The 20,211-nt window shown below is 43.8% G+C and overlaps 2 protein-coding genes across 5 annotated transcripts; one reads left to right on the top strand and one right to left on the bottom strand.

Moving 5' to 3' along the window:
- The first annotated feature begins 3,308 nt into the window (after positions 1 to 3,308).
- Positions 3,309 to 4,344, top strand: LOC129506532 (olfactory receptor 52I2-like). Its single transcript, XM_055320297.1, has one exon. It carries the CDS (start codon positions 3,370 to 3,372, stop codon positions 4,342 to 4,344), a length of 975 nt encoding a protein of 324 aa, XP_055176272.1. The 5' UTR covers positions 3,309 to 3,369.
- Positions 4,345 to 7,531: 3,187 nt separating this feature from the next.
- TRIM68 (tripartite motif containing 68) lies at positions 7,532 to 18,842 on the bottom strand. 4 transcript variants are annotated; one of them, XM_055320820.1, is made up of 8 exons: positions 18,781 to 18,815; positions 17,736 to 17,918; positions 15,446 to 15,928; positions 13,707 to 13,802; positions 12,572 to 12,832; positions 12,156 to 12,178; positions 11,468 to 11,568; positions 7,532 to 11,267 (listed from the first exon to the last, which is right to left on the bottom strand). In XM_055320820.1, exons 3-8 carry the CDS (start codon positions 15,869 to 15,871, stop codon positions 10,717 to 10,719), a joined length of 1,458 nt encoding a protein of 485 aa, XP_055176795.1. In that variant the 5' UTR covers positions 15,872 to 15,928; positions 17,736 to 17,918; positions 18,781 to 18,815; the 3' UTR covers positions 7,532 to 10,716. The 4 variants fall into 4 exon arrangements, with proteins under 4 accessions (XP_055176795.1, XP_055176797.1, XP_055176798.1 ...); XM_055320822.1 differs by having other exon boundaries at positions 17,736 to 17,913; positions 18,781 to 18,807; XM_055320823.1 differs by lacking the exon at positions 17,736 to 17,918 and having other exon boundaries at positions 18,781 to 18,842.
- Between the last annotated feature and the right edge of the window lie 1,369 nt (positions 18,843 to 20,211).

Raw genomic sequence — 20,211 nt, 5'->3', positions numbered from 1 at the left:
CAGGCAGAACTGAGAAACAGTGAAAGGGACTTTAAAAGATTAAGTATTCTATAGCATGAAGAATTCTACAACAAAGTAAAATGAATTATGACTGCTAGAATTTGAATCCTGATCCTCTGGTTTACAAGCTTTATGACCTTCTATGCACTTCAGTGTCATCTATAAAATGTAGATGTGATGATGGCAGCCGCTTTAGAGGATTGTGTAAATGGAACAAGACCATCTTTCTAAGTTTTAAGAAGAGCCCTTGGCACAAAGCAGGTTTTCACAAATCTAACTCATTGTGGGCCTTTTGTTTTCTTTTCAGGATTCACTCTGTATTCTCTTAGATATCCTCCGAGCACTTGAAACAAAGGAAGCATCTGCTTCCTTCTATAATCTGGAAAGCCCCAGAGACCAGAACACAGAGGAAAGGAAAAAAAAAAAAAAGAGTCTCTGGAGGAGTCGCAGTATTTGGCTGTTGGCAGAGGCTAAGGGAAGCTGGGGTGTCCAGGGGAAAAGAAGGATGATAGAGAATCTAAAGGGGAAAAGAAGACTCCAGTGGGAGGTCTTTGAAAGTGACAACATTTCTCATCGTGACTCTATGTTGTTCATCTTTGATTTTTTGCTCTTCCTGCTCTACCTGAAGGGTACTGAATAAATCTCCTTTATTTTGAGTGAAAGAAATGTGGGCACATCAGAGGAAGCTGAATAGAGAATGCAACAGGAATGTGGGTAACGGACCATGCGTTGGGCTGATGGAGTCTCAAGGCCAGGGTCATCCTAGAAAGGAGGATGTAAGTCCATCATCATACTGTAAAGGGCTAGCCAGGTCTAGTGGGTAGTGCTGATAAGATCACCTCTTGGAAATGATGAGAGGACAGAGGGAGAAAGAGGGAACAAAGAACTCAAAGCTGAGAAAGGAAGAAGTAAGTCTTACCTTTTGATAGAGGAGAGACAGTTTTCAGGGTCCAAAGTGAATTTTGAGAAAAGAAACTGAGCAATAGGACTGATTTGGAGCAGGTTTATTTGGTTGTAGAGGGGAGGCATAGGATTATCATAAACACAAAGCCTCATTCAAATAAATAAGGTATGCATTACTGCTTTTACCTTTAAGACAATTTCAATTTGAGTTGTGTATTTCCCACTCTTTAAATAGGAATAAAAAATCCTCACATATCCTCTGATTTAGTTATTAAAGTTGACTTGTGTAAACTTTTCTTTAGTGATTGGCTTCCATGTATTCATTTAAATGTTTGCAGGATTGAAGGAAGAGATAGATTCTGGGCTGGAAATGTCTTAGGAGAGCTTGACCAGAGCTTTCTGAATAGTGCATCTCAACAATCAGGAAGCAATTGTGTCTGTATATTGCTCTGGGTAGTGGCTATGTGGGTGTGTCCATGTGCTAACTTTATAAAAATTTATCAAGATGTATACTTGAATCTATGCATTTTACAATATGTATGTTATACTTCAATAAAAAAGTTAGCAAATGAGGAGCATGTGCTTCCTTCTATAATCTGGAAAGTCCCAGAGACCAGAACACAGAGAAAAGAAAAAAAAAAAAAAGAGTCTCATCTCAATGAGGAGCAGGCAGTTATGTTAAATGTTTTAGATAGGACAAGTAAAATAAGAAGGAAAAATCACTGGATTGGCTACACATGATTGATGGGGACCATTGTTGATCTTAGCAAGAAAATTTTCAGTAGCAATAAAAAGTGAAATAAAAGTGAAAAAAGATGACTAAACCTGTCATTTGAAATACTAATAAAATATATAAACTTCCAACTATGCTAATTAAGAAAAAGATATATAGTAAAACCCTCAAAGGAATGAAGGGTATGACCAGCTACAAGTTGTGAGGGCTGGACAGAGGAGAGATGAGCAGGGTACCAGCTAAGGTTGCCCTCAGAAGAAAGTGCATTTAAATAGGGCATTGTGCTAGGAGAGGAGGATCCTGGATTAGAGGTGAGTGGCGTGATAGGAGAAGGCATTCTGGTTCCTCAGGCTCTTCTTTGGCTCTTTAAGCAATGAGTTTGTGGCATCCGGAAAAAACATGACAATCTTAAGGATATGCTGAACTATTAATTTTTCCCATTCTTTGCTACCATTCTACTTCAAAAAGCTTCCCATTGTCTTCTCATTAGACAACAAAGATGACCTACACAGTGGCTATACAGAGCAAAGTTCTTTTAATCTGACCATGAAGCAGAGCTCAGCACTTTATTCAATCTGTTCCATTACAAGACATTTCTATGTTTAGGGATTTTTGCTGTTGGTGGTGGTGATGATAGTTTGTCTGTTTCAATAAAGACTAGATAGCAATCATCCCAGAAAACTGGATTTTCAGAAAACTTCTGAAGACTCCCATCAAGCTGCTATTGGTGCCTGGGTGTGAAGTCAATTAGTGCTAGATTCTCCAGGGCAGGTAAATGGAAGGAGCAAATGTATGTTCTATGGTTAGGACTGGGAATCAGGTAAGTGTCTACTGCTTGGTTAATAGAGAATATGTCTCCTACAGTCTGGGATTCTGGAGCCAGTACTCTCCATCAATCTGACATACCCAATTATTTAGGGGTACATCCCTGATGAGAAATTAAAGGGGAAGGTAGAGATCATAAATATTTCCAGTTTATTATCTCCTATGGAAAGTGGTAATACTGTTCTCTCATGGTAAATGGTAATCTCTAAGTGGTAATATTGTTCTGCTTTTTTCCCCGAATTCATCAATCTATTTCTTTAAGGATGCTTCATTTATCTATTGTCAAGGCACTATACTGAGGACACAAAATGTGACATGTGCAATCTTAAGTTCATTGTCTCATTCAATAATTATTAAGTATCAGGAAGTGAACATACAAAGAAGACAAACTCCTCTGTTTTCTCATTCATTCTACGGAAACTGTTTGCTATGAGTACACATATCTTCCTTTAATGGACCTGTGCACTCTAGCTATGCGTCACACACTTGGTAGAAGGCCATGAACAAGACAACATAGTTGACTGCATACAATGAAGTCATAGGTAGAATATTAGGATTGTCAGTTAGGTCTTTCAGAGGTCAACATGGGAAATTCCATGAAAGCTCAGAAAAAAAAAGATACCTAATTTAGTCTCAGCCTGGGATGGGGAAGGAGGAAGGGAAGACTCCAGAGAGAGGCAGGCCATGAGCTGATACTTTAATAGTAAACAGAAATTAATAAGGCAAAGAATACTGAGGAATATGGAAAGTGGAACAGGATAAATTTGACAGATGTCAGTTTCCTGATCCACTGAGCTGAAAATGCCACCAGGTGTCCCTAGCACTATACAGTTGGGAATAAGTCTTATGGGATTGCATACATTTCTTACATTATTTTGTGTGTTAACAGGAATGCAGTCTCATCTGTAATGTTGGGGATACCTTATAACCACACAATGGAAACCCCTGCCACCTTCTTCCTTGTGGGTATCCCAGGTTTGCAGTCTTCACATCTTTGGCTGGCTATTTCACTGAGTGCAACGTATATCATATCTCTGTTAGGAAACACACTCATAATGACTGTTATCTGGATGGATTTCACTCTACAAGAGCCCATGTATTGCTTTCTGTATATTTTGGCTGCTGTTGACATTGTTATGGCCTCCTCTGTTGTACCCAAGATGGTGAGCATCTTCTTCTCAGGAGATGGCTCCATCAGCTTTAATGCTTGTTTCACTCAGATGTATTTTGTCCATGCAGCCACATCTGTGGAGACGGGGCTACTGCTAGCCATGGCTTTTGACCGCTATATAGCCATCTGTAAGCCCCTACACTACAAGAGAATTCTCACACCTAAATTGATGCTGGTAATGAGTGTGGCCATCACCATCAGAGCTGTCATATTCATGACTCCATTGAGTTGGATGTTAAGTCATCTGCCTTTTTGTGGCTCCAATGTGGTTCTCCATTCCTACTGTGAACACATAGCTGTGGCCAAGCTGGCATGTGCTGACCCCAAGCCCAGTAGTCTCTACAGTGTAATTGGCTCCTCCATTATTGTGAGTTCAGATGTAGCCCTCATTGCTGCCTCTTATCACCTAATTCTCCGGGCAGTATGTGGTCTGGCCTCAAAGAATGCTCAGCTGAAAGCATTAAGCACATGTGGCTCTCATGTGGGGGTTATGGCTCTGTACTATCTACCTGGGATGGCATCAATCTATGTGGCCTGGCTAGGGAGGGATACAGTGCCTCTGCATACTCAAGTACTGTTAGCTGATTTGTATCTGATCATTCCACCCACCTTAAACCCTATCATTTATGCCCTGAGGACCAAACAAATACGGAAGCGAACATGGAACTTGCTGATGAACTGCCTCTTTGACCACTCCAAGCTGGGTTCATAAACACACATTCTATTCGGATCTTGAGCAATCAAGATGACTCAAGATCAAGCATTCAGAGATGCCTTAGAAATCTGTAGAGCTGGTTTGGTTTGCCTAGCACCGTAAAGAGTTCTAAGATGAAGTTGTAGTATTCTTGTCGAATTTTCCAAATTCTAGCAAAATACATATTAAATGATTTTCTGATAGTATTTTAATGATTTCAATCAACTAATATCTGTATAAGAGGTAAGTCTTGGCAGAGAATATAGATTTGGGGATTTTCTTTCCTTGGCTTCTGAATTTTCTTTTCAACTTAGTACCTGATCCCCTGCCCCCACTCTGCAGAAGAAATCAATTTTTTTTGTCCCCCAGCTGACACCTGGCTGTGTCAGAATTTCTCAAAATTATTCATTTACTCATGTGATTATTATGGAATGAACTATTCTTATCTAACCCTGCCTTCTGGCCCAGTGATGAATCCACTCAACTTGGGTCATGTGCTTATACCCAGACCAAAGTTCTTCTCTAGCCAGATTGGATCCCAGTTTATCTGAGGAGATCTAAACTTGGGATCATTGTCTGTGGCCATTTTCTAACACATGAATTTATAATGAAATCTGTTCCACAGCGAGATAACCAGATTAGCAAGATGGGATAAAGAAATAGAGTCTCTGGTTTTCTGATTCCAGTTCATTTTGGACACCCAGGTGCATCCCTGTTATTAAGTTCTGTAAGATACCTCTATGTCCTTTTAATTTATTCCCTATTGTTAAGCTAGTTGGAGGCAGTGTACTCATAATCACCAGCCTTTTGCTTTGAAGCAATAGAAGCTAAGGCAATGTGAGTTTCATTGTGGACATCTTTCTCTTTGCTTCCATTCTGTTCTGCATAACTTAACTGTAAGGCATAAAAGAAAGGGATCAAATATAACAGGTCTCTGTCTGGACACCACCATGGAACTGTGCTCTAGAATGGGAAAGTTAATAAAAAACAGTATCAATAATGAAGCTGCAATGTCCCTATTCTTCTCTAGTTCACCAGATATGTATTTTGTACTTGCTTTTATTTTCCCTTCAGAAAATCTTAAACTGAATAACCAGTATATGTTAAAAGAAAAAATTTCAAATGTAAAAGATACATATATTTATTACATTTGAAATTCTTAATAAAAGATAATTTCCTAATAGTGTTCTTAACAAGTTATTATATCAGAGTCTTAGTATTTCCTTGCTACTACTGATGGAGGATACAATGTTAATTCATAGAGGATATTAAAGAAAATAATGAATAGAAACCACATAACACAATATCTGACATAATCTGTGCTTAAAAATATCCCTCTCAAATGTCTAATTCCATACTTTAAAGGAGTTCTAGGCACTACTGAAAATGTATTCCTGTGTAGGTCAACATTCATGTGATAGCTGTTCAAAACAGTAGGTTAGCAACTTGGCATCCATACCTTTTGTTAGTACTAACATTATTTACCTACCTAGTATGTATTCTATTTCCAAATACAAGTGAAGTAGGAATCAGTTTCAAAAAAATCTAATAGTGATGCACTGAGTTCCCTGTCGCGGCCGGCGCGAGAAGGTCCGGATTCAGGAACCGAGGGCAAGGGGATGAGAAAGAAACGAGACTAAAAGTTCATGGGATAGGAGGTTCCATGCAGCTGATGGCTGCAATGGACAAGCTTTATTTTTGCATGTAGAGTTTATATAGCCTCTGAAAGCAGGCAGCTTATTTCTTTAAGGAGAAGTACATCTCGCGCACAAACATAGTTTTTAAAAACTAACACCTGTTATTTGTTTAGGCAATAGAGCATGAAGGCCACATATAGACTAAACAGTGAAGTTTGTTTATTAAGTAATGTCTGCCAAGGCGGTCATGTGTCAGGCCACCTTCTTGCTTACTTTATGGGAACTTGTCTCGATAACATTTTAAAGGAGAAGCAAATATGTACATTTACTTCCATAAGGGGGAAGAGCTCGGTGCAGCCCCAGCAGGTTGGCCAGGTATGACAAGGAGCCTTTGCTCAACCCAGAACCCTGCCTCGCACCGCAGGACTGCGGGTTGGCTAGGGACAACAGGGAGCTTTGGCTCAACTTGGAACCTTGCCTCGCACTGCGGGACCGCTCCCAACAGTTCCCAATGAGTAGGAAAAAGAAATCAAGATCGAAAGACTCCTAACTCTGGGAAATGAACTAGGGGTGGTGGAAGGGGAGGTTGGTGGGGGGTGTGGTGACTGGTTGGCGGGCCGGGCACTGAGGTGGGCACTTGACAGGATGAGCACTGGGTGTTATTCTGTATGTTGACAAATTGAACACCAATAAAAAATAAATTTATTTAAAAAAAAGAAATCAAGATCATGAGATTTGGTTAAGTGCATTTAGTAAGATTTCCATTTTGGGAAGTCACACTATCCTTTCCCTATAAACAACCCAAATAATTGACTATGTTCATCAAATACAAGAATATTAGATGTATTAAAGAATCTGATGTAAAGTGACAAAGGCATAATTCACCCTGCACTCAAAACAGAAATTCCTTCCCAGTATTTCCCTCAGAAATCTGCTCTGCTTTGTGTTTCATTTACTGGTATTCCCTGAAACTAGCTGGGACCCACTGTTAGCACTCAGATATTGAATTACATACTTCCAAAGTGGACTAGTTTCCTGCCATGGCTATCCCAAGACAGAAAATCCTGTGCCTCTCCCAATAGATCAGATACCACCCCAGTCCTATTACACTAAGTAATATATCCCAGAGTCTGGGACTCACACAGATTCTCAGTGTTTGGATTTTAGATTAAAATCAATTTTGTTTGAAAAATGGGAGACTGGATTTCCTATGGAGAGTCCAAGTATTTTCCCTGTCTCTCTGCAGGACCTATTTATTTTCTGCTTTCACAGTCTTTCACCTCACAGCTCAGGCATTGCACACCTTGTTTTTCTGCTAGTGAAATAAGGATGGGCAAAGCTCATCCCTGCCTTGTAGTAAGTGATCTCACCAAGATGGAGGAGATACCCAAGTATTCCAGGGAGTGGTGCAGACATTCTACCCTCTGCATGACCACCTGCTTCCTCCCTTTCTGGAACATTTTTGTAATTACCCATTGAATCAGTATTTTATTTTTATTTTTTAAAGATTTTATTTATTTATCCATGAGACACACACACACGTGCACACAGGCAGACACAGGCAGAGGGAGAAGCAGGTTTCATGCAGGGAGCCCGATGTGGGACTCGATCCCGGGTTTCCAGCATCACGCCCTGGGGCTGAAGGCAGGTGCTAAACAGCTGAGCCACCCGGGCTGCCCCTGAATCATTTTTTTAAACAAAAATATAATTAAGTACCATCCAGTTGTTCATGTCCCTATGAGACAAGAAGAGCTTTTGTTTTGATTCTAGGCATGAGAATGAAAGGTCCCTCACTTAAATATTTATACACACCAGACAAATAAGGTTCTTAAAAAGGAAGTATAAGCAACTATTCTAGAGAAACGGATTTCATATACTTAAGAACTTCAAGATTGTTGCCTGGTCCTAAAAATCAGGCAATATGAAATAAACAGTATGTTTAACCTTGTATTTCTCACAAGTAATCATAGCACCATCAGCTTATAAATGTAAAAAAAAAAAAAAAAAACCCTCCCCAAAAACCTAATAATCCTTTTTCTAAGAGATTCCAGGATTTGTCCTAGTAAAACCATACTAAACACTGATTTGGTCCCTAGCCTCTTCCGCTAAGTGTCCATGGACATAACTGGGAGAACTTCATAAAAGTTGGATTTCTCAGGGTACCTGGGTAGCTCAGTGGTTGAGTGTCTGCCTTTGGCTCAGGTCATCATCCCAGGGTCCTGGGATTTAGTTTCACATCAGGTTCCCCACAGGTAGCCTACTTCTCCCTCTGCCTATGTGTCTGCCTCTCTCTGAGCATCTCTGATGAATAAATAAAATCTTAAAAAAAAATCGATTTCTCAAGTCTATAAATAATTCCCCAGGGTGTCTCCCTATACAGAGTGGTCCTTTTAATGTAGGTTAGCTCAACCCTTTGCCAAGACCAGGTCTGCGACTTACCAGTTCATTACTCTTGAAGCAGAAAATGGAAACTTCTCCCCTTTTGTTGTTTTTTTTTTTTAAATTTTTATTTATTTATGATAGTCACACACAGAGAGAGAGAGAGAGAGAGAGGCAGAGACGCAGGCAGAGGGAGAAGCAGGCTCCATGCACCGGGAGCCCGATGTGGGACTCGATCCCGGGTCTCCAGGATCGCGCCCTGGGCCAAAGGCAGGCGCCAAACCTCTGCGCCACCCAGGGATCCCATTCTCCCCTTTTGTTAATGCTTGAGGAGCAACTTGGAAGGATGGTGGGCAGAATGAGTTTATTTCTTCATTTTAGCCTGTTTTATTTCCTCCAAACATGAACAACCAATACAATTAAAGTAGAAAGACAATTTCTGCTATTCTTTATTACAGGAATTACTTTGCTTCTGCCTGTAGCTGACCTAGTATCTATTTTGCTGCTCAATCCTGACTCAACAGTCACTACCTTCAAGCTTAAACCACATCAGAAGTTGTGTTCCACAGCATCATGGTGACAACACATGATGTACCCATCATAGCCCCTCGTAACAGGCAAGGCCACTGGTTTCCACATGTTTGCCTTGCAATTTGTCTCCAGGCACAAGCATTCTGACATCATACTCTTAAATCCTGTAATGAATTATTTTTGGCACACATAACTGTCACTCTTAAGGCCAACAGCCCAGATATAGTTTTAATTCCCTTTCATTATAACGTATGGCTCCCAAACTGGATTTTTGTGTCTTGTTCTTCTTCTGTCATAGATTTAGAAGAGAGAAAGGCAGAATATTATATAGATACCAGAGCCATGAAGATTTCCTTGGTGACAAAAAGATCCAAAGTTTAGTCCAACTAGCTTGTGGATGAGCCTTCTTTCCAGTGCATCTGTTTTACATTTTCCTTTTTATTATTTCCATTATCTAGCCTGATGTCACAGTCCTCATTCTAATCTAAACACAGACACATATAACAGATGTACAACTGTGGCCCAGAGCCTACCACTGGCGTGGGCACCTTTCTCTCTAAATGGCTGAGACTGTCCACAGAAGTTCTTTTTTTTTTTTTTTTTAAGATTTTATTTATTCATTCATGAGAGAGAGAGAGAGAGGCAGAGGCACCTGTAGAGGGAGAAGCAGGCTCCGTGCAGGAAGCCCGATGCGGGACTCGATCCGGGGACTCTGGGGTGACGCTCTGGCCTGAAGGCAGGCGCCAAACCGCTAAGCCACCCAGGGATCCCCCAAGTCCACAGAAGTTCTAAGAAACAAAGGCACTGCTCTAAATATGCTAGCTCTAAGGCAAGGCAGGAAGGCTACCGCAGGTGAAATCTACGGCCTACCTTCCTCCATCCCTGAGAACGGGACAAAAGTACAGGATGGACCTGAGATCTTCACAATAATCCTGTGAGGTAGGAGAGTCTGCAATTACTATACCCATTTTCCCACTGAGGACACCTAAAACCCTTCCAGCATGTGGGATGTTTCAGACCCAACCACAATGAATGACACGCAGACAGGTGACCTGAGAAGCAAGTTTGTCCATCTTGTTTCATTTGAATCTTCTTTCAACAGTTTTGTGAGAAGTAACTTACTGCACTAAGGCCACCTCAGTTTCTTCATCCGTAACATGAACACAACAATAAGACTCATGGGTTTTCTGATCCTGACACTTGGAGAAAAGGGCAGGACCAGAATACAGATTTCTTAGAGTCTGAGAGAGAGTGATTTTCCCAGCTTATGTTCAGAGAGAAGATGCACACTGAAGTGGCCTGGGCAATGTTGCAAGGCATTTCTCTAGTTAAGGGGATCAGAGTTGGGTTCAAAAAGGGTTGCTCAGTAGCAGCAAACCTCAGGCAGAGCATCCTCTATTGGTATCAGGACAGCAGCCAGCTCTGGACATGAAAGGTTCTATCTTTTGGCTTTTTGGTAAGCCTTATGCAAAGGGTCTCCTGTAGGCTGGATCTACTTCAATCGTCCTCACTGACTTCATCATGGCACCCAACAAGGACTGGGCTTAGAGGAGCATGAGCTACAGAAAGGACAGAGTCCTGACTCTTACACCAACATGTTATCTTACCACTGCTCTGATCCTTGCTCTCAGCCCCATTGTGCTTCCTCCCAGGGGTGCCATGCTCATCTGACTGAGCCTCAGCTTTTTCACATGAGTAATTTAGTGAGAGATCTTGGCCCAGTAGCAGTAGACTACGGGGTCAGGCAGAGGACACCCTGAATCCTAGACTCAGCTCAGTTCAAGGGGATCCTTATTGGTGGCAGGGCCCTCCAAGGCCCTAGTGGGCCAGGATGGTGTCCCTCTTAGTCCTCCCCATCCAGGGGGCAGATGGCCAGAGGAGCCATGTTGTTTGCTCCAATGCTGTAGCAAGGACTAAAGTAGGGCAGGAGACGTCCAGGGAAGGGATAGTGAGGGAAAGTGAAGATGTGGGAGCCGTTGTCAGTCACATTGTAGAAGGAGATATCATGGGCCTCATAATCCAAGAAGACCCCCACCCGGCGGGGAGGGACTGGCAAGGACAGGAGAGGGTATTCATCGGTGCCTGCTCGGTACTCATTTCCCTTTCGCAGCCTGATCACCCAGAATCCGTAGTGGGGAGATAAATAGACCACCTCCTTCCGGTCTACATTTTCCTTACACACTCCCAGGCCCCATTCTGACCTGTCTCCCACTTCCACCTCCCAGTAGTGCCGGCCTGAGGAGATGCACTGGCTGCCCAGGACGATATTGTAGCGGTAAAATCTCTCAGGATTGTCTGGTAGATTCTGCTTGGTGTCTCCATAGTGCACACATTTTCTGTCCTCAGACACAATGAGGCGAGAATAGGCGGTGTCTGGATCCAGGCGCACATCAGCTAGGGAAAAAGACCCCAGTTGGTGATACTGACACACAGCAGAGGGCATGAGTGTGTCTTTCTGGTAAACACAGCCACAGGTTTCTCACAGATGAGCAGGACTAGGGAGAGCTGGGGCATCTAAAGGGCACCGAACCATTTTCATTCTCTAGAAGAGGTCCCTCCCACTGCCCACCATAACCTTTCCTAGCTTTCATTACCTGCATATGTCTTCAAAATCTCTCTTAGCCCCAGCACTCGGCAGTCTGTCTTCAGCTCCAGGGAGATTGGTTCTGGCCTCTGCAGACTCCAAGACTTGCTCCTGGCAGAGAAGGGGTAACGTCTTGGGGCCAGAAGTCCTGGTTCTGCCACATGGACCTTCCCTTACTATAGGAATGTCAAGGTTGGCCAGAGAGATAGTTAATGGGGTGCCCATCCCTAGCAACACAGGTAAAGCAGAGATGTGATGACCATCTGACTGTGCCTGAATGGTGTGTGGCACAGCGAGAACACTCACATTCCTGTGCTGAGGGACAGTCAGATGTGCATTTGGCAATGGGAGAGGAAATAGTGTGCCACAAAGAAGGCAGGCCGTACTCAGCTAGAGCAGGAATGGAAAGATCTGTGGCCTTTTTTCCCTTTCTTGGGCAATCTACTTGAGACTGCATGTTTTATAACTTTACCTGAAATTTTTATGAGTGATACTTGAAATGAATTTGACCAAATACAAAGAAGGAAAAAGATTCATGAACACAGCATCTTTAGCAAATACAATGAAAGATGATGCTTATCCATCAGTAGCCACTGTTCTGTGCGTACTGGGTTTATGTTCCCTCCCCATTTCTGCCTCTGGCCAGGCCCCACTATTCCTTATAGGGGTGCTTAGGGGCTCTAAGGATGGGAACATACCTGTTTAAGACTTCCTCAATACCCTGGAAGGAGAACAACAACAAAAAGCAGCACATGAGTATTTACCATTAGTCAGAGGGACCAGACAACACTGAGCTCTGGGAAGGGGTTTCTCTGAGGGAAAGAGAGGCACAGAGCAAGGCTGGACTGCTTGACTTCAGGCTTCAGCCTGACTCCCAGGCCAGAGGGGAGGGACTGGTCTTATGCCAGAGCTGCCCGAGTGCCATCTCATCTACATAAGGCTATAAAAGGCCATGCCAAGGATAGAGCAAATAGAGCAAGGGGCAGTATATGGGATCCATTATCTGGTGGGCAGAGTGTTGACAGACCCCACCAAAGACTAGCTAATCCTCTCCTGAAGTCCCATACCATCTTCAGCTCTCATCCAAGAGTTCTCAGAAAAACACACCATCTACCTGTAGCATCCAGCGGACAGGCCTCTGAGATCTCTCTTCCAGCTCTGCAATCATCTTCCACAGCGCCTGGCTCTGCTGGATGAGCTCATTGTGATTCTGCTCTAGTTTCTGCATGGTCTCCCCCTCTTCCTGCTCCAGGCTGGCCAGAGCTGCAGCTGCTTCTACCTCCAGTCGCCGACCTGGTGGCTGTTTTTTCTTTAGTAATCTCCGGTATTTCTCAAACTCCCATATAATACTCTGCTTTCGGATTTCTACCTGTATCTGTAGAGCCAGGGCCAGAAATCAGCACTGACATTGTACTTGTAAGAGCCACCCAGGACTGAGTACACTGACACTTGCTTACACACACACACACTCTGGAATGTTTTGGTACCAATCGTGTATCCAGCACCACAGAAGCCAAGAAAAAGATACTGTTTTGCCTACCTCTGTTCCCAGAGCTCCAGTACATACTTCTGGGTCCCTATCACTATTCTTAATGACCCTAGTAAGGTCCAGGATAGTATCTTGGTACTATATGCTCTAGATTATTTTCTACTTTCAGAATCATATATTCTATTGTTAGAACAATGACCAGAAGGATGACACTTAAGCCTCTAAGGCAATGTAACTTAACTACACTGTGAGTTTTGTTCCTTACTGATATCATATCAATTCAATATGCTTAATTAGACTGGTTCAATGTTATCTTCTATGGATCAAAAAGTCTGATGGTTTGGCAGTTATGGTCCTGAAATTTATTACAGAGTTGATTTTCCAGTATTTTAATAACGTAACTTTTAGTAAAAATGATCCACCTGGGGAAGGTGAAACAGAAACCACGCTTTACTAAGCATTACCTAAGTGTTACCACTGTGAGCTAATGTATACTTGAATCACATAGTTCTCCTTTCTCATATATGAGGACATAAACCTAGAGGTTATGCCTTTATCATTAAAAAGCAGCTGGAACTGAGAGGGCACATAGCTTCCTAAGGCCATGCACTTGATAGAGAATACTGGCTGGAGAACCTTGGGCTCTCTGACTTCAACACCACATTCTGCCTTACAGAGACAAAGAAGAGGAAGCTACCACGGGCCAGCTCCAGGAGAACACAGGGACCATATAGCCTCCCTCCCCCAGGTGGCAACCTGCCTTCCAGCTGGCAGTTCGTTTCCTCTCATCAACTTCCAGCTTCCAGGCCTCATCTTGCTCTTTCCTCAGATGTTCCAGAGCCTCGTGGAGTTTCCACTGAAAGAAATAAACACCTTATGAGGACATTTTAGTCAGCCCAGGTTGATGATGAGGCTTCCTAGTGTTGGCAGGCGATGGGAAAACAAGTGTCCCTTGGGCAATGGGTCAGAATGAATGCTGGAAGAAAAAGGAGTGCCACAGAGGAGTGATTTCTGCCCAGATGACATCCAGGGCGGCTCTCCACAATCATTTCAACTTCTACAGTTTCTAAGTTTCTGTAAAGTAGAAGAAAAGGTCCATTTCCAATCTTAGATATTCCCATCCATGTTTATTATTATTATTTTATTTTATTTATAAATTAATTTTTATTGGTGTTCAATTTACCAACATACAGAATAACACCCAGTGCTCATCCCATCAAGTGTCCCCTCAGTGCCCGTCACCCATTCTTTAAAGATTTTATTTATTTATTCATGAGACACACGGCGGGGAGAGGGAGGGAGGGAAAGAGAGAGACAGAGAGAGGGGGGCAGGGACACAGGCAGAGGGAGAAGCAAGCTCCATGCAGGGAGCCTGACATGGGACTCGATCCCTGGTCTCCAGGATCAGGCCCTGGGCTGAAGGTGGCACTAAACCACTGAGCCACCCGGGCTGCCCCTCCACATTCATTTTTATCTTTACCTGCCCTGTTATCTCATGGCCTCTTAAAACCTTGTTATTCAAAGTGTGGTCCAAGTGAGTGAACAGCATCCATATTACCAGAGAGCTTGCTAGAAATACAGAACCCCGGCCTTACCCTAGACCTACTGAATGAGAGCCTGAACTTAGCGAGACATTCCAGTGGTCCACACACGTATTAAAGAAGCACTATCCTAGAATACTACAAGAGTTTATTGCTGGAAAGCATAAAGTGTTCTGATAAAAATATTAACTATTCATTAAAGAATTACCAGGTGCCACACGTAGCTTTAGCACTAAACTACTACATTTAGTGCTCACAATCCCTTGAGTATTATCCCTATCTTATAGATAAGGAAACTGAGGCTTAGTGAGTGAACTACCCAGTCATTCAGCTAGTTAATGGTTGGACTGGGATTTAACCCAGCTCTCTAACTGCTATACCTATATTTCACTGCCTCCCTATTTTAAAACTTGAAATAAAATAAGTAAATACATCTAAATTTTTAAACATTACTCTTGCATAGGAAAACACCTAATTCAGAGAATTTGTCTTACACTCTGACCTTCTATTCTCAACTTTGAGAAAGAGAATTAAGATCAGTAAGTACTAGATCAGGGGATCACAGAATCACTGGGATAATGAATCTGATAAAGATATTCAGTATGGACATCTGAGAAAAGAGCAAGCTGGAAGCTGATGAGAGTAGCCTGAACTCATCCATGGCACTAAGAACCCCATCTAAACCAAGTTGGTTTCCTTCAAATTCTCAATATGGAAAGTATGTTTGGATTATACATTAAGCCATCCTGGGATCAGGGAAGGGGTGTGAAGTGGGAAAGAAGGAAATGCAAGGAGAGGTGTGGCTCACTGCATCAGGTCCCCAGGGTCTGTGGGTATGAGGAGCCAAAGGAATCAGCTCTCATTTATAGTCCCTGGGGTTCCTGGTCAAGTCCTTGATTTAGAGATAGCCAAGAACGGGGCAGGGGTGAGACTGGGGTGGCTGGCCTCCATCTCCCACCTTATATTCCCAGGTGACATCCTCCATGGGCACAACACTGTGGGCCTCATGCTCAGAGGACTGGCTGCAGGTCTCACAGATGATCAGGCCATCCTCTTTGCAGAACATCTTCAGCTGTTCCCCGTGGAGCTCACACACATCGCCCTTCAGCCCCATTCCTGGATGCAGCCCCAGCAGATGAATTTTTTCTACAACATTGGCCAACTGCCAATTAGGCCGCAGGTTCCTTGGCTGGACAGGAGCCCGGCAGAGGGGACAGGTATAATCCCAGTTCTGGGATTCTCCTGGGACCTCCCATAGTCCAGAGAGACAGCTGTGGCAGAAGCTGTGGCCACAGTCGATGCTCACAGGCTCCCTTAGAAAGGTCATACAGATGGGACAGGCCACTTCTTCCACAATGGCTTCCACCAATGCTGCAGGATCCATGGCTCCTTCTTACTCCCTCCTCAAAACATGAATAAAGCCAGGCAGAAGTAGTCAAGGCTGAGAAGAAAACAAAAACAAAAACAAGTAAGATAAAAATGTTCTTCTGTTGAAGAGCAAAGGAATAATTAGTGACTGAAAAAAGCAACTTTCTCCTTTGGATCTTTTACTGACTCTGTTTAATATATGTATTTGGGATACATGGGTGGCTCAGTGGTTGAGTGTCTACCTTTGGCTCAGGTCATGATCCCTGGGTCCTAAGATTGAGTCCTGTATGGGGCTCCCTGTGGGGAGCCTGCCTCTCCCTCTCTGCCTGTCTCCCTGTATCTCTTATGAATAAATAAATAAAATCTTAAAAAAAAAAGAACTTCAGTTGGAAAGGCCAGCACTTATGTATATATATTTTAAAGATTTTGTTTATTTATTCATGAGAGACATAGAGAGAGAGAGGTAGGTTCCCCACAGGGAGCCCCATACAGGACTCAATCCTAGGACCCAAGGATCATGACCTGAGCCAAAGGTATCCGCTCAACCACTGAGCCACCCAGGTGGCCCCCCAGCTGAAGTTCTGACTGGGTCATATTATTCATACCATTGTAGAGACATCTGGGGATGCTTATATGAGTGGATATTAGGAGTTTTCAGTTTTCATCAATTAGGTCATCTCTGACTGTCCTGAGTTTGCTTGCCAGACCATTCCCATGCTACTTCAATTACACTCTCCAAATCAGCATTGTTTCTCTTGAGCTTGGGAAAGGTCTCACAAAACGTGGTGCTTCAGTATCCAAAATAAGGCCAGGAATACCCCTAGCATTACTCTCTAGTATGCTTATATGTTTATATACTTTAAGGTTCAGAAAAGGTAATATGCCAGAAGTCCATTGCTCATATGCTGTTTGTTTTTTTGTGTTGCACACTTAAGTGTATAGTATAAGGGAACTAGCAATACTTCCTCCACATGCTCTAAACCCCTGCCCATTTCCTGGCACTAACATTCACTAAGATGCCAAGACACTCTCTTCAGCCTTCAGTGATATATTCAAAAGCAGAGATGAAATAACACCCATTGGAAAATAAAAACACAGGTCAACTGATCACAGTCAAACCCACATTGATGAAGTCATTACCCCAGCAAGAAACCTGAGATTTTTGCCAGGGACAGACATAATGTGGAACTTGGATGATCAATGGCAGACTCTTGGCTCAGTAGACAATATTTCTTTGTTCACTTTCCAAGTTTGTGTTAAATTGCTAGAATCTATAAAGGGAAGAGCCATATTGGTCTTGGTCACAGAGGCATCCTCTGCACCTAAACAGTGCCTGCCACGCTGTTGTTGTCGAATATCTGTTGAATGAATAAACCACCTAGACATAGGAAATAGCTTCTAGACCTAAAATGCTTTTAAAACTTGTTAGGTAACTGACAGCATATTATACAGTAATAACAACAATAGCAAAGATTCCTTAAGCGCTTACATTGTGCGGCAGGCACTATTCTGCGGCCTGAACACGGATTAACTCAGTTTATTTCACAACCCTCAGTGGAAACCATTATTGTATTGTTTTCATTTTACAGATTCTTGGTCCTGGGCTTTGCCCTTGTATCTTGGGCAAATTACTTAACCTCTCTAGCTTCAAGGTAGAATAAAAATTCAAGAGAGAGAAATCACTGTAATTTAGGGTAGTCCAATAGGCTTCCTGAAGAAACTGGAGTAGTATGAAGATTTTGCAGGGCTCTGTTACAGGCCAGCAGCAGGTCATGCCTTCTATCCCCTGATTTTCCACCTCTCACTATCACTGCCAAACTGTGGGATCCAGTATCCTAAAAAGTAGTTTTGTGAAATGCCTAACCTACTGAGGGCCTCACCTGGTTCCTCGCCATCAGTCCAATAGGGAAGCTCTCTCTCTTCAATCCTAAAACAGCAACTGTGCCCAGTCAAGCAAGGAGAGAAACTTCCACACTTTCTTGCAGACCCCACGTCCATTTACTCTACTCCAGCCGGGTTCCTGCTGTTTTCACAGGTTGAAATGACTTCTCCGTGATCCTGCTCTTAACATCATTTGAGGCACACACGTTTATTATCTCACTTCCCACTCTGGAAGCTTCGTGATAAGGCTGTTCTCTTACTTTGTTCACTACTATATCCCTAACATCAAAATTCCTTTAGCATTTTTTTTTTTTGAATATGAAAGAATCAAGCATAAACGTCGAGGTCTGATAGGTTAGTACAGCAGGGCACCAAGAGCTGCCACATAAAGTCGACATGAGAGAAGTTGATATCCGTGATTTAAAGCTACAAACATCGATAAGGGAATGCGACTAGAAACCGAAAATCGCGAAGACGGTGATAGTAGGGAGGTGAGGTAAAGAAACATTAAAATGATAAATCAAGAAACGCAGCAAAAGCGTATTTTTAGGTTTCAGAGGCAAAGATTCAAACGTGAGAAAGTTCAAAGTGGGTGGCCTCTGCAAGAAGAACTTAGGGGCTGGTAGCTACTATTGCTCTTCCGTGTAAGACCAGCTTTATGGATTTACTATCATTATACATAAATTACTTTGACAAAACCGTAATTGTTAAACGTTTAATTGCTTCGATCTTGCCTTTGCCAGGGTGGGGAGCTCGTCTGGAAAAGACATCTGACGCAGGAGGCGGCGTGGGGAAAAGCCTGGAGAGGAGAGGCCGCCGTGGAGAGAGGGGCGAGGGAGGCGCTGGGCCCGGGGTTCGGAGCGCAGGGGGACGGTAACCTCCCCGCCACACGAGGCGGAGCGGAGGAGAGTGAGCCTGCACGACCTCCGACTTCAGGACGCACTTCCCGCCTCAGCGGCGCAAGCCGAAAGTGGGGACGCCGGGGTCCCACAGCCGAGCGGCCCCGGCGGCCTAGGCGCCTGGCCAAGACCCCGCAGCGCTTACCGTCCGCGGGAAGGCGCGGGCTCCACAGCGGCCGGCTCTTCCGCCTCTCCCTCAGGCCTCCCAGGCCTCGCCCACATGACCGGAGCCAATGAGCAGCGGGCAGGGCGGGGCACTGGCGACGCCCGCCGGCGTCTTTGAGGGAGCAGCCAATCACAGACAGGGGTCAGGACAACCCTAGCCAATCGGAGATTGGCTCTCGGCGTGCCAATACCTTTTCTCTGCTACGTGGGTTTTTCGGGCTCCTTCTCCGGCTCGGAGTCCCTGAAGCTGTGAAGGGCCCCGGGAGTTAGTCCCACGACTGACCGAAGCGTTTCGGCTCCCCGATGAGCGCTCGAGTCCTGCATTAGGAGAGGCCCTGCTGACTCTTGACCCAAGGGACGCCCTCGCTCTCAGGCTTCCGCTCTGGCTGTCTAAAGACTCTGCAGGGCGAGCCTTGTTCCTTCCAGGGAATAGCCCCGGACCTGATGCTGTTCGTTTGACAGTTTTCTGTGTTAAACTCAGCGGCCTGTGAGGTCAGTCGCGTTTGGTTCTGTGACCCAGTGTAGCCGCGGGCCTGGGCACACATGCAGTTTCTGTAAGATGAGTGACCTCTCGGCTTCAGGCTGCACGTACTGGGTTCTTAGGGAAAAAACTCTCCTGCATTTTCCTGGCAAGCTCTTATCCTTTAATACTTAAGCAGGCAGCTTCTCATCACTTATTGCCACAATCCACTTTAAAATTAGAAACAGAAGGGGTCCCTGGGTGGCTCAGCGGTTTAGCGCCTACCTTCAGCCCAGGGCGTGATCCTGGGGACCTGGGATTGAGTCCCACGTCGGGCTCCCTGCGTGGGGCCTGCTTCTCCCTCTGCCTGCATCTCTGCCTCTATCTGTGTCTCTCATGAATAAATAAATAAAAGTCTTTTAAAAAAAAATTAGAAACAGTGCACTTTTCCTGAAGAGCACAGGGTGTTGTATGGAAGGGGTTGAATCACTATATTGTGCACTTGAAATAATAACACTGTTAACTAGCTGGAAGTAAAATAAAAACTTTTCAAAAAAGTTAGAGACAGATCCTGAGATCTGATAGAGTGGAAGTGGACTGCCTGGTCACAAATTGTCTTTAAATACGTATTTTTAAATTTTTAAATGACTGGTACCCCTCCCTAGCCTAAAGAGATACGCTTAGTCTTGTGCACACACAAACTGCTACTTAAGGTAGTGATTTGGGTTTTTCTTTGCATTCACAGCACCTTGTGCTTTTTCTAATACTTAGGTGTTTACCGAATAAGCAAAGGCATATCCTATCCATGTGGAGAAAAACCAGAAAATGCTCCAATTGAAGCCCAGTTCCAAACGATTTCATTGTTGGGACTGGTAACTCTGGATCCTCATGCTAATGTCAGGGCTCAGTCCCTAGTTGAAATTCTGAAGAGTGAGGACCAGAAAATTCTTG

Source organism: Nyctereutes procyonoides, unplaced genomic scaffold (genome assembly GCF_905146905.1).
Source record: "Nyctereutes procyonoides isolate TBG_1078 unplaced genomic scaffold, NYPRO_anot_genome, whole genome shotgun sequence".
NCBI lineage: Eukaryota > Metazoa > Chordata > Mammalia > Carnivora > Canidae > Nyctereutes > Nyctereutes procyonoides.
Note: the sequence above shows the minus strand (reverse complement) of the source record. Positions and strands in the feature narration are given on the sequence as shown.